At 45.1% G+C, this 21,720-nt stretch overlaps 1 protein-coding gene across 1 annotated transcript in view; it reads left to right on the top strand.

The window, feature by feature from the left end:
• Window positions 1–268: 268 nt before the first annotated feature.
• The window catches only part of VPS37B (VPS37B subunit of ESCRT-I), a 31,714-nt gene continuing 10,262 nt past the window's right edge, over window positions 269–21,720 (top strand). Inside the window, exon 1 of the mRNA XM_029057777.2 lies at window positions 269–416. Coding sequence (XP_028913610.1) covers window positions 312–416 — 105 coding nt within the window. The 5' untranslated portion in view covers window positions 269–311. The remainder of the gene's footprint in view (window positions 417–21,720) is intronic.

The following is a 21,720-nucleotide window of genomic DNA, read 5'->3' on the forward strand; positions in this document are numbered from 1 at the left end:
TCACACCTATGACGTCACCACCACCCGCGTGACATCACGGAGCGGGGGGGGGGGGCTCTGACATCCTAACGGGGTCTCCCATGGCAACGGCCCGTCTCCTTTCCCGTCGCCCCTCGCGCTGGGGGCCGCGGTGACGTCACCTGCCCCCCGCGAGCGGGAGGGGGAGCGGAGAGGGGGAGAGGGGCCGGGCGCCACCGCCTCTGGCCGCCAGGGGGCGGGGCTGGGGCGCCACTTCCGGTTCGGCGAAGGACTGGCCGGGTCGGGCCGGGCCGGGCCGGGCTGGGCTGGGCTGGGCTGGGCTCCCCGACGGCATGGCGGGCAACGGCAGCCGCTTCGCCGCGATGTCGCTGATGCAGCTGCACGAGCTGCTGGAGGACGAGGAGCAGCTGACGGGGATGGTGCAGGAGATGGAGGAGGTGAGAGCGGCGGGTGGGGGCCGGCAGCCCCAGCAAACCCTCGCCCTCTGCCCCCGGGGACCCCTCCCCATGCTCTACCAGCTCCCCCTCCCTCCTCCCTTTCCCTTCTTGCCCCGACCTCCCTCCTCCTCTAGCGTCGAAGCTCGTCGTGGGCAGGAGCCTGTCCCTTTATGAACAACCAGGGTGATTCTTAAGCACCTACTGTACTCCGAGCCCTCTTTATTGCACTCTCCCAAGCGTTGTGCACACAGTAAGCGCTCAGTCAGTACGATCGAGCCCGAACCCTTCCCCTGATGCCTCTTTCACCCCGCTTCTCCTCGGGGGTTCGAGGTTTAGTTTCTGGGGGCAAGGGGGTTCGGGGGTAAGTTTTGCCTCTCCCTGCCATTCCCCTTCCCAGGCTTCTCTTCTCTCCATTTCCATCTAGTCCTCCCCCCCCCCCCCCCTTTTTCTCCCTTAGGACCCTGTCTCTACCCATCCGTCCTCCTACTGCCCGTGTCCGGCCCAGTCCTGGGGAGCCATGCACCCCTCCTTCCCCTTCTTTCTTCTCCTCCTCCTCTTTCTCCTCCTCCCAGGGCCTCTCCTCTCTCCATTTCCATCTAGGTCCCCTTTTTTTTTGCCCTCTTTGGACCCTGTCTCTGCCCCTCCGTCCTCTTACTGCTCCGGTCCGGCCCAGTCCTGGAGAGCCATGCACCCCTCCTTCCCCTTCTTCCTCCTCCTTCCCCCCTTCCTTCTCCTTCCCCTTCTTCCTTCTCCTTCCCCCTCTTCCTTCTCTTTCCCCTTTTTCCTCCTCCTTCTTCTCTTTCTCCTCCTTGTCCTCCTCCCAGGGCCTCTCCTTTCTCCTTTTCCATCTAGTTCCCCCTTTTTTTTTCCCCCTTAGGACCCTGTCTCTGCCCATCCGTCCTGTTACTGCTCCTGTCCGGCCCAGTCCTGGGGAGCCATGCACTCCTCCTTCCCCTTCTTCCTTCTCCTTCACCCTTCTTCTCCTCCCAGGGCCTTTCTTCTGTCCATTTCCATCTAGTTCCCCTTTTTTTGTTTTTTTGCCCCCTTAGGATCCTGTCTCTGCCCATCCGTCCTGTTACTGCCCCTGTCTGGCCCAGTCCTGGGGAGCCATGCACTCCTCCTTCCTCTTCTTCCTTCTCCTTCTCCTTCCAGGGCCTTTCTTCTGTCCATTTCCATCTAGTTCCCCTTTTTTTGTTTTTTTGCTCCCTTAGGATCCTGTCTCTGCCCATCCGTCCTGTTACTGCCCCTGTCCGGCCCAGTCCTGGGGAGCCATGCACCCCTCTTCCTCTTCTTCCTTCACCTTCTCCTCCCAGGGCCTTTCTTCTGTCCATTTCCATCTAGTTCCCCTTTTTTTGTTTTTTTTTCCCCCTTAGGCCCTATTCTCTGCCCATCCGTCCTGTTACTGCCCCTGTCCGGCCCAGTCCTGGGGAGCCATGCACCCCTCCTTCCCCTTCTTCTTCTTCTTTCCTCTTCTTCCTCCTCCTTCCTCCTCCTCCCAGGGCCTCTCTTCTCTCCATTTCCATCTAGTTCCCCCCCTTTTTTTTTTGCCCCCTTAAGACTCTGTCTCTGCCCATCTGTCCTGTTACTGCCCCTGTCCGGCCCAGTCCTGGGTAGCCATGCACCCCTCCTTCCCCTTCTTCCTCCTCCTCCTCCTCCTCCTCTTTCTCCTCCTCCCCCTCTTTCTCCTCCTCCCAGGGCCTCTCCTCTCCATTTCCATCTAGTTCCCCCCTATTTTTTTTGCCCCCTTAGGATCCTGTCTATACCCATCCGTCCTTTTACTGCCCCTGTCCGGCCCAGTCCTGGGCAGCCACGCACCCCTCTTCCCCTTCTTCCTTCCCCTTTTCCTCCTCCTTCCCCTCCTCTTTCTCCTCCTCCTCTTTCTCCTCCTCCCTCTACTCCATTCCTGCGTTTCCCACCCCCAGGCAGAGTCGGTGGGCAAGTTGGGGAACTTCCCTTCCTTCTCCCCCCTTCCCCTCCATCCCCGACCCAAGATCTTAGGCAGGATGGGGAGTCTCCCTCCGTCCAGGACAAGTGGACAGACAGGCGGACACTCCTTCCAACAAAGCCCTCCCGGGGCTCCTTTGTCTCCCTCAACCCGAGCCTTCCCATTTTGGGTGGTCTGTCCCCCCAGTAGCTGGGTGAAGTCACTGGGGGAGAAGTCAGCCCGCCCCTTTCAAAGGGCCTTGTGTCTAGGTTACAGATTCAGAAACCCTGAAAATCCTCAACAGATCGTTGTTGGAACTACAGAGACGCCACTGTAGTAAGATGGTATGAGTCTTTCCATTAATACCCCCCTTGTATTCAAGGGCTCTGGAACTTGGCACATAGTGCCGGGCTCGGGGTTAGCCCATTTTTGGTCTTGGCGTCGCTCCTTTTCTTTTGAATAATAATCCAATGTCGCTCCTTTTCTTTTGAATAATAATCCAAACGACTACGCAAAATCCATCCTCCTTGACTGCAGAAAAGCTGAGAATTCAAATAAGGAAAATCTTGGGAAGGCACTTATTTGGGAGGGTAGGGGGGGCCCTTTCCAGTCCTGAAAGACCTTTAGTAGAATAATAATAATAATAATGTTGATGGTATTTGTTAAGCGCTTACTAGATGCCAAGCACTGTTCTAAATGTTGGGGTGGGTACAAGGTGATCAGGTTATCCTATGCAGGGCTCCCAGTCTTCACCCCCATTTTACAGATGAGGGAACTGAGGCACAGAGAAGTGAAGTGACTTGACTCAAGTCACACAGCTGACAAGTGGCAGAGCCAGGATTAGAACCCACAACCTCTGACTCCCAAGCTCGGGCTCTTTCCTCTAAGCCACGCTGCTTCTCTGAGCTGGGCAATAGAGCTGGGTACCTTTCTAACTTTAATAATAAAGTCCTCGAAAGTTCCATTACTTTGTTTTACTCTATCTCTCTCCATATATATACATATACATATATATACACACATATTTTGCTTGGAACCCTTATACAGGTTTGATACCAAAATCCATTTACTGGGCTGTGGTATTACCATGAGGCAGGATAGCTAGGGCAGCCAGAGAGCATTAACAGTAACCGACAGTGTATTTGTAGGGAAAGGAGACTGGGGGGCCTGGAGGGGAAAGCCCAAGTTAACTCCTGGTTGCTTTTTGGAACCCTTTATCAGATAATGCAAATGAGTTCATTGTTCTTGGGGGAAGAGGGATTAAAGTTTTAACGTAAACAAAAAGAGAAAACTCTTCTGTTAATTATTTAAGGGGCTTTTTACACAGAGTCACCCAGTGCTTTTCCAAGGACTGACCTTATTCCTGTGCGTCCACCTAGTTCTGGTTAAATCATTGAACAGTGATATACCTTTAAGGGTGTTAGCCCTCTGAAACAAGGAAGCAGTATTCAGACTAAAACACCTTTGAGAATTTAACTCCCCTAGTGACTCGGGCATACGTGGCGTGAGATGATGCATATAGTGCCTGGTTATGGCAGGACCACATGTGCCGTGGATTAAATTGGTATAACTTCAATTCCTTCCATATTATTTTCACAACATCAAGGGGTTTCATAGATTTTATTATGGTTTGATGTGTTGGACCGATTTCATGAAGACACGGTTAATGGAAGAGAGCATCCTGACAAGATAATGGATTCCCATGGGGAAGTTTAAGGCAGAGGGGCCACTGCTGGGAGGTTACTTATTCTGTAAGATGTGTAACCCTTCTTTTTTTTCCCAAAGAAGATCAAAATTGTTTGTCTTCCTGAGGAAAAGATACAAGGCAATAAAAGACGGAGCCTTTCATGGTCCAACGCTTCTTAGCTTGAATGTAGAGGTTTTTTTTTTTTAATTGGCGAGAGAAACGCAGTTTAAATTGTAGAGCAAGATTGCTCAGGCCTGAGGGGATATTTTGTGGTATATGGAAAGTGTGGCTAGGTTTGAAGGCCTCCAGTTGGGTTTAAACCCAACTGTACATTATGCCTTGCTAGTATGTTTTTTTATTGGGTCTCTGTGTGTGAGTTTATAATAGTTCATGCCATTAAAAAGAGCCTGTATAACAACTATAGAAATTTTTATTTCTAAGGGCGATTTGGTCAACTCACCTTGCCTCTTCTGTCTGACCATGATTCAGTCCCTCAAAAGTGACATGATAGTGATCTGTTTCCAGGCTTTTCTGATCTTGCATTTAACTTTCAGGGCAGTGTGGTCTAAGTGGTTAGAACTTGGGTTTGGGAATCAGAAGGACGTGGGTTCTAATCCCAGCTCCTCTGCTTGCCTGCTTTGTGACCTTGGGCAAGTCACTTAATTTCTCTATGCCTCAGTTACTTCATCTGTAAAATGGGAATTGAGACCGTGAGCCCCATGTGGGACAGGGACTGTGTCCAACCTGATTAGCTTGCCTCTATCTACTCCAGTGCTTAAAATAGTATTTCATTCAATAATATTTATTGAGCGCTTACTATGTGCAGAGCACTACACCAAGCACTTGGAATGTACAATTTGTCAAAAGATACAGTCCCCGCTCATTGACGGGCTCGCAGCCTAAACAGCCTAAACAGGGGAGACAGACAGCAAAGCAAAACAGAACAAAACACGACAACATCATCAAGATAAATAGAATCAAGGAGGTATACACTTCATTAACAAAATAAATAGAGTAATAAATAATATATACAAATGAGCACAGTGCTGAGGGGAGGGGAAGGGGGGAGAGCAGAGGGTGGGGGGAGGGGGAGTATTTGACACATAAGCGCTTAACAAATACCATCATCCTTATCCTCATCCTATACCAAAATTTCAGTTTTATATTTAAAGTTTGTTTACATAGCAATGGCACTTGTCTTCGTCTGGATTCATTAACCCATTTGGATTTGAACATACTTCCATAAGATAAATATTCTCCAGGGAATCAATTTCTGAATCAGGTCTCCAGAGGTACTTCAGTCATTCCTTTACACATTCAGTTGCAATACTGATTGATTGGTTCATACTGTGAGAACACTATGGATTCTGATCCTTATTCTGTTGTTCTCCCTGTGCCAAGGAGGATTCCGAGTGACTGTGCGTATTCGAAGACTTGAGGGTTTGGAAGATGAATTACTCCAGGCTTGAAGGGACTGTTTCTCTGAGGCATGTTCTGAAGTGATTTGAGACCTCTAACATTAATCATAATGCCTCACTAAAAGTAGTACTGTTCTCATGGCTCATAAGCACATGCACTGATGGGACTCAGGCTTTGAAAGCCAACAGTAACTCTTGTCCATAAACTAACTTTTCCATATCTAAAACGTGGAAGAAAAATTACTCTCTTCTGTTACTTCTACACTATTCAAATGGCTCTGAATTTTGTATTCCAAAACACAGAGTTAATCTTGTAAAGCACTAGAAACTCCCTCTAATGGGGAACATTTTAAATATATATTGCGGAGAGGATTCAAGTTGATTAGCTCCTCATTTTATTTTAGCTTATTTTATTAATGACATTTGTATCATTTCATATGTTTTGGTTTCATTAAAACATAAGCAACTTATCTATCTGTCCCTTATTATCCGTGAAAGTTAGCCTGTTAGATTAAGAATATTGGAAAGAGGAAATCAAAAACAGTTTTAGAGGGTTTTGACCAAATAAAATATGTGGATCTTCCATTCACAAATGATGATGGTATAAACTTTGTTTCACTATTTTATTTGGGTTTTCTGCTAGAATGTTTCTACATGGACTGTGTTTAAAGAATGCCTTCAATTACCTATGTGTAATTTTAATGTTCACCTGTGTAATCACTAACTTTCCCCCACATGTGAGACTTCCAGTCCCATTTGTTGTATTTGGCTCATATTCTTGGGACAATTAGCTATGTGGCTTTTCAGATTCCATCATTATGTAGCAAAAAAACACAAACAACCCAAAACAACAAAACTCTGCCTTCTGGTGTAAGTGAAGAGGTAGGTGATAGGTAGCATTTGACATAGTTATGCAGTGTGGCCTAGTGGATAGAGCACGGGCCTGGGAGACAGAGTGACCTGGGTTCGAGTCCCGGTTCTGCTACTTGCCTGCTGTGTGACCTTGGGCAAGTCATTTCACTCCCCATGCCTCAGTTACCTCCTCTTTAAAATGGAGCTTAAGCCTGTGAGCTCATGCGGGACAGGGACTGTGTCCAACCCGATTTACATGTATAAACCCCAGCGTGTAGTACAGTGCCTGGCACATAGTAAGTGCTTAACAAATACCATAATTATTATTATTTATAGTCATCATCATTATCAAGAGTAATCATTATTATCAGCTCATTCTTGTCAGAACCTTGCGTTATAGCAAAGTATAATGTGTATCTGGGTCAAATAAAAACTTTTCTTGAAGAACCACAAGGGTAAAAGTGTGGGATTTGAAAACATTAAATTCATGTAATTTAGCTTGTTGTAGTATTTTTCCAAATTCATAATCTTTAATTTTCTGTTTTATTTTAAGGCGGATTTAAGATCAACTAAAATAACCTCATACTCCCTCCCATCCCCTAACCATTTTTTTCCACACCCACTAACTGAACATTCCCATTATTTGAATGAAAACATTTTCCCACCCATTATGAGAGATCAAAACGAACTTCAGACTTCTTGGGAATTTGAATTTCTCTTGGCTGCTGAATTAAATTCCTGAGCCGTGTGTTGAAATTCCATTTTAGCACAGGGGGTGAGTTTTTTTAAATGTAAAATGAAACTGCCAAAACCTGTAGATTGCCAGTGAACTACAATCCGTGATCAACATGACTTGAGAATTTACTTCTTTGTTTTTGGGTAAATAGCCTAATCTGGAAGATTCTTTGAAAATGTTTTGTGGAGAGGAGAAAGTAATCCATAGTTTTAGATTGTAAGCCCCGTGAGGATCAAAGACTGTGTTTAATTCCCACTTGTGTATTCTGCACACAGGAAGTGCTTAATAAATACTATTCCTACTATTAGTAGTTCTACTGTTTCCAACCTGTAGTAAACGGTAGACTGTAAGCTCCTTGGCAGCAGGGAGATTGTCTCCCAAGTCTGTTGTACTCTCCCAAGTGCTTAGTCCAGCGCTCAGAACACAATATGTGTTCAGTAAATAAAACTCCGTGTGTAAGTTTAGTGTTCGGCGTATGAATGTGAGGGTGGTTGGAATAACAGGAAATTGTTACAAATGAACATGGTTCTATGAACTTGCTTTTAAGAGGTGAAAAGCAGCAAAATTTGTATCATCCCCCCCCCCGCCCCCCCCGCCGTCATCTGCCCATTTTGAAGACTTCAGTGAATTGGTAACTAAATTTCAAACATTGATCAGCATTATTATGTTACTTTACTGTGTGTGATAAAAGTCTACTTTTGCGCTTTGTACAATGCTTGGCCCATAGTAAGCACTTAAATTCCACTGATATTATTATTAAAAGCCTTTCAGTGGTTGCCTCCCTCCATATCAAGGAAAGTTTCCTTTCCATTGGCTTTAAAGCTCTCCACTAGCTCTTTCCACTTTACTCACTCCTTTTTCACTTGCAGCCTTCACTCATCCCAGACCCCTGCTAATTGAATCCTTCTCTCACCTTTCCCCCTCCACCCCCTTGCTCAATTTGTTTCCCCATCCCTGGCAAACCTCAGCGTTCGTCAAAGCCATCCTAAAATCCACCACCAAAACAAACCTTCCGTGGCTGATTATCAGTTTCCTGATTCGGCAAGCCATAACAGAATGCCTCATCTTTCCAACTCAAGCCCTATCCTCCTCGTGATTTTCTTATCATGATCAGTTTCCTGATTCGGCAAGCCATAACAGAATGCCTCATCTTCTCAACTCAAATCCTGTCCTCCTCGTGATTTTCTTATCATGATGAACACCACCGTCCATCCACCAGCCTGTAATCTTGACGTTATTGTTGACTCATCTGTCTTATTCAATCCACATCTCCAAGAGGCCTTACCTAATTAAGCCCTCATTTCCCCTACTCATTCTCCCTTCTGTGCTGTCTATGCACCTGGATCTGTTGCCAGTAAGCTCCTGATATTCACCCTTCCCTCAGCTCTGCAGCACCTATATACATATCCTTACACTCTGCCATTTTCCCCCCTTTTTTATGGTATTTAGGTGCTTACAATGTGCCAGGCACTGTACTAAATGCTGGAGTAGATACTAGCTAATTAGGTTGGACACAGTCCATGTCCCACGAGGGCTCACAATTTTAATCCTCATTTTACAGATCAGGTAATCAATCAGTCAATGGTCTTGAGTGCTTGCTACGTGCAGAGCACTGTACTAAGCGTTCAGAGAGTACAATGCAACAGAATTAGCAAACACATTCCCTGCCCATAATGAGCTTAGGGTCTAGAGGGGGAGACAGGCATTAAGATTAATAAATAATTTATAATATGTAATTTAAAGATATGTACGTAAGTGCTCTGAGGTTGGGGTGAATATCAAATATCCAAAGGTCACAGAACTAAATGCACAGATGACGCAGAAGGGAGAGTGAGCCGGGGAAAGGAGGGTGTAACCTGGGAGGCCTCTTGGAGAAGATGTGACCTTAATAATGCTTTCAAGGTGGAGAGAGTGAGTGGTGGTCTGGTCTATTATGGAGGGGGAGGGAGTTCCAGGCGATGGGGAGGATGTGGGAAAGGGGTCGGTGGTGAGATAGATGAGATCAGGGCACAGTGAGTAAGCTGGTGCCAGAGGTGCGGAGTGTGCAAGCTAAGCTGTTGTAGGAGATTAGTGAGGTAGGATGGGGCGACCTAATCCACTTCTTTAAAGCCAATGATAGGGAGTTTCTGTTGGATGCGGAGCTGGATGGGCAGCCTTTGGGGGTTTTTGAGGAATGGAGAGACATGGTCTGAACGTTTTACCAGAAGTGCAGAGAAGTTAAGGGACTTGCCCAAGGTCACACAGCAGACAAGTGGCAGAGCAGGGATTAGAACCAGGTCCTCTCACTCCCAGGCCCATGCTCTTTTCACTAGGCTGCCCTGCTTCTCATCTGCAATTTATTTTAGTCTATCTCTCCCTTTAAATACTAAGCTCCGTGTGGAACTTCTAAGGCTTCCTGCCTTCAAGACATCTCTACTTGATGACCTGCCATCACTTAAGGAGTTCTGTTTTGGACAAGTTATCTTCTCACCCAAACCCTGTCCTTCCCTTGACTTATTACTGTAGACAGCACCACAATCCTTCGTATCCCACAGGCCTGTAGCCTTGGTGCTATCCTTAACTCCTGTCTGTATTTCAACCCATGTATTCAGTCTTATCACTAAATCCTATCGGTTCCATCTTCACAACATCGCTAAAGTTCGCCCTTTCCTCTCCATCCAAACTGCTACCATGTTAATACAAGCACTTATCCTATACCACGTTGATTATTGCATCAGCCTCCTTCCTGACCTGCCTGCCTTCCATCTCTCCCTACTCCAGTCCATACTTCACTCTGCTACTCGGGTCATTTTTCTACAGAAATGTTCAGTCCGTGTTTCCCCATTCCTCAAGAACTTCCATCCATCTCCGCATCAAACAGAAACTCCTTACCAGTCACTCACCTTTGACTCCTACCTCACCTAACTACTCTCCTACTACAACCTAGCCTGTGCACTTTGCTCCCCTAATGCTAACCTACTCACCGTACCTCTGTTTCGTCTATCTCACTGCCGACCTCTCACCCACATCCTGCCTCTGTCCTGGAGCACCTTCCCTCTTCATATCCGTCAGGCAATTACATATGCACAGAACAGTGCTGTGTGTATAGCACTCAATAAATACCATTGAATGATTCTGTTCTGCTAAAAAAAAATTGGAATGGAAAGAGGCAGGGATGTCAAATATTAGATGTCATAATACCAGGAAGCATAAAGATGAAAATTTAAAAATTAGTACACAGGACTGCCTTGATTTAAAGTGGAAAATTGTGTAGGGCATTGGGGTCAGCTTTCATTTCTTTCCCATCTGTCTCTTTCCCCTTCTTGACCAGGACCACTTGATTGTGCTTCTTTTCAAGTATAATTCCCGAGTTTATCCTGTTGAGTCTCTTGTGATGTTAATGGTTTACTGACTTTTAAAATGAAAATCAGCTCCATATGTAAAAGATTTGTTCCAGTTACACCTCCCTGCTAGCTAACTTTTCTGAGATAAACACATTTAATCTCAGTAAGGAGGATTATTATGTCCTCAGCTAAGCATAGTTGATTTTAGCCTTGGTTATTAATCTTTTCATCATTTGTGCAGAAAATATATTTTTATGTTTGGGTTTTTTGTTGAATTCTTGATAAATGGCTGGTGGGCGTATTTTTTTTTAAAAAAAACGAATAGGCAGTAACCAAGGAGATTTCACACAGCCTCCAGAGTTAGTATATTTTGGGACTTTTCACACTCCAAAACTTTTAGATACTGCATATTGATTGCAATGTGTCACACCGTTTGAAGAAAAGTTGAAATTTTGAAAAGTTGAAGTTTTTTTTCAATAAAGTGAGCACAAGAGTTTGACCTGACCCCATCTTATCTCCAGTTGGCATGTTGCTTACATTTTCCATTTACTCTCCCCTTTCCCCGAGAGAAACTCTGAGTGGATGTGAAGATTTGAATTCTAGGCTGAAGCACAAGGTTGCCTGAAATTATGGAGAAATTAACTGACAAGATTTGTTTTTTAATGAACAAAAATTAATCAATCAATGGTATTTATTGAGTTCTTACTATGTTCAGAGCTCTATTACAACAGAGAGTACAAAACGACGGAGTTGGCAGACACGTTCTCTGCCCACAATAAGCTTTTAGTTTAGAGAAAATAATGAACTAGCTAGAGTAGATTAGGTTCTCTGCTGAACTAAAATTAAGCATGAATTCACAGATGGCTCTGAGATTATAATTAAATGAATCAATATGTGTGTGTCTTGTTCTGTACTGTTTTTATTAGTGAAAGTAAATTAACCTGGATTAATTCAGGCAATTTCTTGTATCCCAATCCATAAAACCTGTTTTGTTCCAATCTAACAAAGAGAGAAAGAGGAGTAGAAAAGAGGGTAAGAGAAGTAGATCTGGTTTCATTTGCAGTGAATTGGTGTGTCTGATTGCACATGGATAAAGCTGTGACTTACTAGTTGGCCTCTTTGGACTCCTCTAGACTGTAACTCATTTGTGGGCATGGAACGTGTCTACCAACTCTCTTATATTGTCCTCCCACAGGTGCTTAGTGCAGTCCTCTAGGCAGTAAGCTTGTTGTGGGCAGAGAATGTGTCTGTTATATTGTTATACTCTACTCTCCCAAACACTTAGTAGAGTGTTCTGCACAAAGTGAGAGCTCAATAAATACGATTGATTGATTGGAGGAAAAGGAGAGACCATGGGAGTGAACGCCACCTACTGATGGTTGAAGCATGACTGGCATGTTCTTAAGGAATTTGTATGACTTTAGTTCATAATGTGCATCACTGTGGAAGAATGGGAAGTCAGTCAATCAGTGAAATTAGTCTAACACCAACTGTGTGCAGAGAACTGTACTAAGCATTAGGAAGAGTACAATATGATAGCGTCGCATTGTATAACTGGCAATGTGAAACAAAAGTACCAGTGGCATCCCAGTTGTCATTTTAGGTAGAAAGCAGACATTCTGTGTGCGAATCAAAATCCAAATGTAGAAGGTCATGACAGGAGGAGTCTTTTGTGAGATTAATAATTGTCTATCCTTTCTAGTTCTTTGGGTGTTTTGGGAATTTTGTTTCCATTTAGATTCAGTATTTGGAGAGGAAGTATGCTGTAGTACCAAAAGCCAATATGTCATCATTAGGATTATAATTTTGGAAGATTGGGAATGAGAAACACAGCCATACGTGCCGACTTTATTTTGAATGTGGGGATGAGGAGGGGGAGGGTGGGGCTTAGGAGGGAAGAGTCAGAAGCTTCCATTTTGGGCCTTTTCAGTCCTGATTGGAAGCACTCCGAACCTGTCAGTTGCTTCCAATAAGGACTCAGAAAACCCAAAATGGACTTCCTAGGGATCTGAGGTGAGCAGGTCAGAAGTCCGGCTCAAATAGCTGTGGGGCCCCTTGCCCTGTGAATGGTTTCAGTGCCAGAAACACCCTGGGCACCAGTGTGGGTAGATGAATATCAGTAGGAATGCTTGCCAGTTTTGTCAGTCCTTTGCATGGTTTTAACAATTTAAGGTGACATAATGCTTTACTGTCTTTTAAAGTTAGTTTTTTGCAACGGAGAAAACTGGGCCCACCTAGGTGGTGATTTTTTTTTAAGTGATATTTGTTAAGTACTTACTATATGCCAGACACTGTACTAAGCAGTGGGGTAAAATAAAAAAAAAAAAATGTTGGTATTTGTTAAGCGCTTACTATGTGCAGAGCACTGTTCTAAGCGCTGGGGTAAACACAGGGGAATCAGGTTGTCCCACGGGGGGGCTCACAGTCTTAATCCCAATTTTACAGATGAGGGAACTGAGGCACAGAGAAGTGAAGTGACTTGCCCACAGTCACACAGCTGACAAGTGGCAGATACAGGCTAATCATTCTGGACACAGTCCATGTCCCACATGGAGCTCAGGCTTAATCCCCATTTTACCGATGAGGTATTCGAAGCATATTCAAGTTAAGTGACTTGTCCAAGTTCACATGGCAAGTAAGTCCTCTGCCTCCCAGGCCACACTTCTAGGCCATGCTGCTTCTCAGCTGTTTCTTGCCAATGAGGATAATTTTGGCCGACCCATTTCTTGCATTTATTCTTGCTGAGCAGCTGTCATGTGAGGGAAATTATGCTGTGTTGCTATCACTAGCCTATGGAAAAAAATTATAGCGCTTTATGGCCCTAAATAAATACCACTGATTGACTGAAGTGTTTCATTTGTTTACCAAAGAGCCTGTTGAGTGGGGTGGCAACAGAGAGGAACTTTATGTAACTGACTCCCGGTTTCTGACTCTCCTTAGATTGTGCTAAAGAGGAGGATTACTCTTTCTTGTTGGTTCAAGATTTCTATTCCTAGGCTGAGGTACACTCTTCCAAAGTACATCACCACCAGTTCAGACTGAGGGTTCTGTTAAATTGCAGCTTTAACCCCTGGCTTATTTCCAGCCTCTGCGAGCTGGAGCCAGTGAGACAGGATTTTCCTAGCCAATGTTTGATGCACAGTAGTGTAGATTGCTTGTATATTTCATGTTAGGATTGGAACACGAAAGGAAAGAGCAAGCGAGGGGTCTATTTCACAGAAGTTGTCTTTTGTATCTGAAAGTGATGCCATTGTCAGGGGGTCCGAACCCCCCCCCCCCCCCCCCCCCCCCCCCGGCACCCATACAGACATCCTTGGGCTTGGGCTGTTAGGTTTCTAGTTTGCAGCACCTGTTGCGGTTTGGAGATTTGCCTCTGTTTTCTGATCTTCTTTGAGCTTCTGATAACTTCCATACTCTATGCTGATGGTTCTTTCGCAGTTATGGTTTGTATAATATTTGCTAAGCTTTTGCTATGTACCAAGCACTATTCCCAACTTTGGGGTAGAAGCAAAATAATCAGGTCTAAATAGGAGGGAGAACAGGCATTGAATCCCAAGGTACAGATGAGGGAACTGAAGTTCAGAAAAGCAGCATGGCCTAGTGGATAGAGCATGGGCCGTGGGACCAGAAGGATCTGAGTTCTAATCCCAGCTCTGCCACTTGTCTGTTGTGAGATCATGGGCAAGTCACTTAACTTATTTGTGCCTCCACTACCTCACCTGTAAAATGAGGAAAAAGTCTGTGAGCCCCATGTGGGGCAGGGTCCAAGTCCAACCTGATTAGCTTGTATCTAATTAAGTGCCTGGCACAGAGTAAGCGTATTAAAAATACCATAAAAAAGTGATTTGCTGAAGGTCTCACAATTGGCAGAGCCTGGATGAGAACCCAGGACCTCTGACTCCCAGGCCTGTGCTCTTTCTATAAGGACACCCCGCTCCAGTTTCTACTATTTGAGGTTTTGCTTTGCCATATCGTTATTGCATTTCTCCAAGGCCCCCTCTTTTCGGTCAATCTTTTCACCTCTCCCCCAGCATGCCGTTTGGATAGCTTATTGTCCCCCATTCCCATCATGCCCATCCAATGAAGTTGTGGTGAGGTGAGCATGGCTTCCAGCCTGTTGGAAGGATTTGGTTTAAGGTGAGCCTGTCTTGCCACTTGATGTTGAATATGGATTGTTCATGAAGCTGATGGACTTGCTTAAGGGATGAATGGGGGAACTTGATGGGGGGTCCAGGTCTCTCAATCCTGGAGAAAGTTGGACAGCCCAACCACTCTAATAATAATAATAATAATAATAATATTAATAATTCTGGTATTTAAGCTCTTACTATGTGCCAGGCACTCTACTAAGTGCTGGGGTGGATACAAGCAAATCGGGTTGGACACAGTCCCTGTCCCTCATGGGGCTCACAGTCTTAATCCCCATTTTACAGGTCAGGTAACCAAGGCACAGAGAAGTTAAGTGACTTGCCAAAGATCACACAGCAGACAATTGGTAGAACCAGAATTAGAACCCAGACCCATCTCCATCCACTAGCCCTCACAGCATTTGAAGACCTTCAGTCTGGTCCGATGTCATGTTGCTACTACATTCTGGCGTAAAGCTTCTGAAAGGATACCCTATCCTTCTTGATTTTGATTCTTCTATTTCCTGGTCTAACATTGTATCATTTAGCTCCAGGTTGTCAATGGCGTCTTTGGTGGTATGCAGTTTCTGTGATGCAGGCTGTTACATTACCTTGCTTTTCTTCTGACTTCTTTGCAGTTCATACCTCTGGCTGATTCTCTTAAGGGGTTTGTACCTTGGGTATCTGCCTCAAGGACACAGTCAATCTATCAATTGTATTTATTGAGTATTTTCTGTTTGCAGAGCACTGTGTTAATATAATAATATAGCAGACACATTCCTGGCCAATAACTAACTTAAAGAGGGAGACAGACATTAAAATAAATAACAAATATGTACATAAGGGCTGTGGAGCTGAGAGGGGATGAATAAAGGGAGCAATGAAGGCCACACCGAAGGAAGTGGGAGAAAAGGAAATGATGGCTTAGTCAGGGAAGGCCTCTTGGAGGAGAAGTGCCTTCAATACGGCTCTGAAGGTTATAACATCTGTCAGATATAAAAAGGCGTTCCAGGCCAGAGGCAGGACGTGAGCAAAGGGTCAGCAGTGATATAGTAAGATCGAGTTACAGTGAGTCGGTTGGCATTAGAGGAGCATAGTGTGCAAGCTGGGTTGTAGTGGGAGATCAGGGAGGGGAGATATGTGGAGGCAAGGTGATTGAATGCTTTTAAGCCGATGGTAAGGAGTTTCTGTTTGATGTGGAGGTAGGTGAGAAACCACTGAAGGTTCTTGAGGGGTGGGGAAACAACATTTGGCAATTCTTGACTGTGTTTTTGGTGTTGCACATGTGTCCGTAATATACCCAGTGTGGAAATTTTTCTTGAATCAGCTGTGTATGCATGCAGTTATTTGTTCAGATGTTTCCTTCTCATGTGTTGGTACTGCTTCCTGCCTTGTCCTTGTTCTTCCTTCTGCTTTCACTAGTTGTGAATAATTAATTTGTGGTCCCCTTGAAACCGTAAGCTCCCTGAAAGCAAGGGATGTGAGCCCTGTGCTACTGTATTCTCCCAAGCCCTTAGTACAGCACCTAGCATCCACTCTTGTCTTATGCCATCAAGTTGTCTCTGACCCATAGCGAAACGATGGACACATCTCTCTCTGAATGCCCCACCTCTATCTGCAATTGTTCCAGTAGTGTATCCATAGAGTTTTCTTGGTAAAAATACAGAAGTGGTTTACTATCGTCTCCTTCCGTGCAGTAAACTTGAATCTCCTCCCTCGACTCTTTCTCATGCCGCTGCTGCCAAGCAAAGGGGAGTTTTGACTTGTAGCTGATTGCCTTCCACTCACTAGCCACTGGCCAAGCTAGGAATTGAACGGGTAGACCTCTGCTTGATTCTTTCCCTCCTGTAGTTGAGATTGGTAGAGTACTGGAAACTCTCCAGGTGCGACCCCTGAGGGGAAGCACCCACTAGGTATTCAATAAATACCAACTACTGATGCCCCCAGTCCAGGGAATTAGAAAAGTTTCAGAATTGGAATTAAAAAAGGATCAGAAACATATCCTAGACCCCTCATTGCGTCGTTCAGCATGGCTATATGGAATAAAGTGAACAGGGCTGGGACAGTGTGACTGAGTGGAAAGAACGTGGAACTGTAAGCCAGAAAACCTGGGTTACGGTCCCAGTTCTGTCACTGATCTGCCATGTGATCCTGAGAAGTCACTTAATCTCTCTAGCCCTCAGTTTCCTCATCTGTAAAGTAAGATAGATTGAGAGGCTCATGAAGAACAGGGAGTGTGTCTGACCTGATTACCCCAGTGCTTAACATATAGTGTTGGCTTAATAAATGGCTTAAATAATGTAATTTTACATCCCAGCTTGACCCACTGATATTGGGGAATGACTCAGATAACAATGATGGTGCTTGTTCTAAGTACTGGCATGAATACAAGCAAATTGGATTGGACACAGTCCCTATTCCACGTGGGGCTTACACTCTTAATCCCCATTTTATAGATGAGGTAACTGGAGCCCCAGAGAAATGAAGTGACTTGCCCACGGTCATGTAGCAGACATATGGTGGAGCCGGGATTAGAACCCAGGTCCTATTGACTCCCAGGCCCGTGTTCTATCCCCTAAGCCACGCTGTTCATAGAAAGCACTCTCTATCTCCTAGGACCATTCATCCTGGGTAGAGCAGTCTCAGAATCTTGATGAACTTCTCAGGTCAGCCATATTTACTAAACAAAGTCAAGAGCCTAGATCTTCTCCTGTAGCAAATGTTCTTGTAATGCCTCCGAAAACTTTACTCCCTCTCCGTTCTGCATCCCCTATGCACCTGCATCTGTACCCTTTAAGCACCTGCTATTCACGCCACTCTCAGCCCCACAGCACTTACATATATATCTGTAATTTATTTTATTGTCTGTCTTCCCTTCTGGACTGTAAGCTCCTTGTGGGCAGGGAATGTGTCTACTTAGTACAGTGCTCTGCACACAGTAAATGCTCGATGCTGCTCCCTGTACTTTTCCTGCATCTTCCTACTTGAACCGCAAGCCCCAAATGGGACAAGGACTGTGTCTGGCCTGATCATCTTGCATCTACTCTAGCGCTTAGAACAGAGCTTGAAAACTAGTAAGTGCTCAACTGATCCCTTAATTATTGGCTGAGTGTTAAAGATGTCGCCTGGTGTGGCGTTGGTGATTGCCGGAGCCCCTTTTCAATGTTGGGCTTCAGCAACTGATCTAGAAGAATTCTCTCTAAAATTTTGCAATGAGAGGCCATGATTCTCCTTGCAGCCTGGTCTTTCCCCAGGCTCCTTCAAGATGGGGATGGTAGTGGCATCTCTGAGGTTTCCAGTCAACTAGTGGTATTTATTGAGCGCTTACTGTATGCAGAACACTGTACTGAGCACTTGGAAGAGTCTGTGAAGCAGAGTTGGCGGACACGTTCTAGAGCCAACAACCTAGCGGTCTCGGGCTTCTCTTCTTCAGTGCTCCACATGCTGCAGAAAAGCTTGTGCAAAGGTTGAAGCAGTGGGTTGCTCCTCTGCAATGTGTAGACAGCTTTGTTTGGTGATGGTCTGCAGGCCATTGGGTTTCCTCCTACCTCTTGTTGTATAGGTCCCTTAATTTGATATGCATGCCACAAGTTGTGTTTCTTTAAGGCCCTATCTTTCAGGCTCGTGCTCTAAAATGTTTCTGTTGCATTTGATATTCACTGCCCCCTCAGCTCCCCAGCACTTATGTATCCTTTCCCCTGTCATTTATTTTCACATCTGTCTCCCCCTCTAAACAATAAGCTCTTCGTGGGCAGGGAACATGCCTACCGACGCTATTACATGGTGCTTTCCCCAACGCTTCAGTCAGTGCTCTACACACAGTAAGTGCTCAATAAATCATCAATTGATGGCTGGAAGCAGTCTGCTTCTAAGTCTGCTTAAAAGCAGCGTGGCCCATTGGAAAGAGCACGGACTTGGGAGTCAGAGGTCGTGGGTTCTAATACCTGCTCTGCCCCTTGTCAGCTGTGTGACTTTGGGCAAGTTACTTAACTTCTGTCCCTCAGTGACCTCATCTGTAAAATGGGGATTGAGACTGTGTGAGCCCCACGTGAGACAACCTGATTACCTTGTATCTACCCCAGTGCTTAGAACAGTGCTTGGCACATAGTAAGCACTTAACAAATACCAACATTATTATTATTATTACCTCCAAGCCATTTTCATTGCGCCAGTCTTCACTAGTATCTTGAAGGCTGCCCAGTGGACAGGATTGTGGAGAAATGCTCATTCATCATTATTGTCATTGGAGATCGGGGTCCCTTGGTCTAACCAGACTGTGGTAGCGTAGCTGCAGAGCTCCTTGCAAGGGTCTCTGTTCATTGGGCGCCTAATGTTTTGGCATCTTGGAGACCGCTTTTTGATGCAATGGGTTTCTTGTCCGTGTTATCTTGTATCGTATCAAATGAAGGTTGGGCCCTACAGAAGCAGCCAGAGTTCGGATTGGAATTTTTCCTCAAAAATTAAGGCTTAGAGTGGAAATGTTAGCAGACTTTTTACCGGAGTCTTGCAAATGGGAGATGCAATTATAGACAGAAGTGCCAGACGGGATACCTTTGATGCAATTATAGACAGAAGTGCCAGACGGGATACCTTTGAGCCAAGACCCCTGTTCACATTTCACATTGTGGTGGGCGGGTGGCTTGGAAAGCTGCTTGGAACACTTATCTTTGACCTAGCTCTGACTGTCATTGCTCCCGGAAGGTTGTTATTTGGTAACCTTTTCGGATCTTGTTTGACTTATCTAAACGTGCTCATACGTACTTGGACTTTTTCGCCCACATTTTCCTTCTTTCCAGCTTTCAAACTCTTAACTAAAAATAGAGTCCGTTTGCATGAGAATGAAAGAGAAGTCACTCCCCAAGGTAATGTAACTGCTTTGCAGACATCCAGCAAAATTTATTCTTAGATGGAAACGATTCCTCTGCTGAGACCAGCCCTGGAACTGTGACAGTGGGGCTCTCGCCCAGACCCCCATGGAAGGTCAGTCAGTCTATCGTATTTATTGAGCGCTTACTGTGTGCAGAGTACGGTAAACAATAAACAGACACATTCCCTGCTGCCGATGAAGAGCTTACAGTCTAGAGGGGGAGACAGACGTTAATATAAATAAATAAATTACACATATATACGCAAGTGCTGTGGGGCTGGGAGAGGGGGATGAATAAAAGGAGTAAGTGAGGACGGCACAGAAGGGAGTGGGAGAAGAGGAATGGAGGGCTTAGAGAAGGTCTGGGTGGGGTAGCTTCACAAGAAGGCCGGCGGCAATTCCAAAGCTTCCGACCTTCTCCAGTGGGCCCCGCTTGGAATTAAGCTTGCCACATCTTTCTTTTTTCAAAGTGCAATGCTTCCCACCCTGCTTTCATGTTTGCTCCCTGCGGATGGCTTAAAACTCTCAAGTGGGCAGTCCAAATGGGAGGACAAAAGAATCAGCTCTCATTTTTGGCCAGGCTTAGTTTAACCAGAATTTTGATTTCTTCCTTTGAGGTGTTTTAATGATTTGATTTAATAGGTTTCAAAAGCTTTATTAAAATCACATCTCCTCCAAGAGACCTCCCCCGAGTAAACCCTCCTTTCCCCTTCTCCCTCACCTATGCACCTTCATCTGTACCTTTAAGCAATTGGTAGTCACCTCACCCCCACAGCATTTGTATACATATCCATAATTCGTTTATATTTATGTCTCTCTACCTCTCAACCTGACTGTAAGCTCCTGTGGGCAGCCAACATGTCTATCAACTTTGTGGTATTATATATAACAGAAGATGCTCAATAAATTCCATTGATCGATGGGTTGAAAAGGACCTTAATCTCAGGTTTCTCTGCTGAGAGCTGATGAATATTTTCTAGTCCTTGGCCCAAGAGGTTTCAGACTGTAAAAGTCAGTAAGGGTTAGTTGAAACGGCAGTGTGTAACTACTGAACATTCTCATTTTTGCATTGGAGTTCTTAACTGGTAGTTTCTAGATTGAAGAGTTTACTTTCTACCTGGCAGTTTTCTGGGGGCCATGTGCCCATTTAATTTGGGCGGGCAGGCCTCTGTAGTCCTTCTCACCCCTGGAAACTTGGGAAAAGCCAGGGTAAAGTTCCAGTCAGTAGCCATGGGACAAATAAATGGTTATTTTTGTATTCTAGAACAGCTCCACTTAAGTAGCCAGTTGGGAAAGCAGCAGTAAGTTATCTTGTGGAATTCTGCAAAGGATGGGTGATGCTGGACTTTTGGTTCCCATTCTGCCTGAGAACTGTAATCGTTTTAAAATGCCTCATGCATATTTAAATAGTTCTAATAGGAAAGCTTTGCCAAAGATAGGGTTTTCCAAGTGTTGAAAGGGGAGAAAAAAAGGAAATAATTGTGATTTTTGTTAAGTGCTTACTCTGGGCAAGGCACTGTATTTAGCACTGGGGTGGATACCAGCAAATCAGGTTGGACACAGTCCCTGTCCCACATGAGTCTCCCAGTCTTAATCCCCATTTTACAGATGAGGTAACTGAGATGCAGAGAAGTGAAGTGACTTGCCCAAGGTCACCAGACAAGTGGCAGCGTGGCTTAGTGGAAAAAGCACGGTCTTGGGAGTCAGAGGACGTGGGTTCTAATCCCGGCTCCACCACTTGTCTGCTGTGTGACCTTGGGCAAGTCACTTCACCTCTCTGTGCCTCAGTTACCTCGTTTGTAAAATGGGGATTAAAAGTGCCCCATGTGCCCTATGTGGGACACAGTGCTCTGCAAGTAGTAAGCACTCATTAAATACAATTGAATGAATGAATGAACAACCTGATTCTACCCCAGTGCTTAGAACAGTGCTTTGCACATAGTAAGCACTTATATACCATAATAATAATTATTACTATTATTAAGTGGCAAAGCCGGAATTAGAACCCAGGTCCTTCTTTCTCCCAGGTCCATGTTCTAGGCACTAGGCCATGCTGCTCTCTAAATTTTTTAACTGCATTGGCCAGGAATCAAACCCGGGGCAATAGCTTGGAAAGCATCTGTACTAATCACTATACTGAGAACAACCTCCCTTTCACCCTTGAAAAGTCAGCTATCCTTTGTCCCCATTAATGGAGGGAGGAAAGTGGCAGAGATAATAAATGAAACCCCGAGAATGCACTATAGGAGGGAAGCTGTCAGAGCTTGTCAATACTTCTGTCCATATCCTTGCATTCTGCCATTTTCCTTGTCTGTAATTTGTTTGAATATCCTGTGTCCCCCACTAGACTGTAAACTCTTTGTGGGCAGG

This window comes from Ornithorhynchus anatinus, chromosome 2 (genome assembly GCF_004115215.2).
Source record: "Ornithorhynchus anatinus isolate Pmale09 chromosome 2, mOrnAna1.pri.v4, whole genome shotgun sequence".
NCBI classification, from domain to species: Eukaryota; Metazoa; Chordata; class Mammalia; order Monotremata; family Ornithorhynchidae; genus Ornithorhynchus; species Ornithorhynchus anatinus.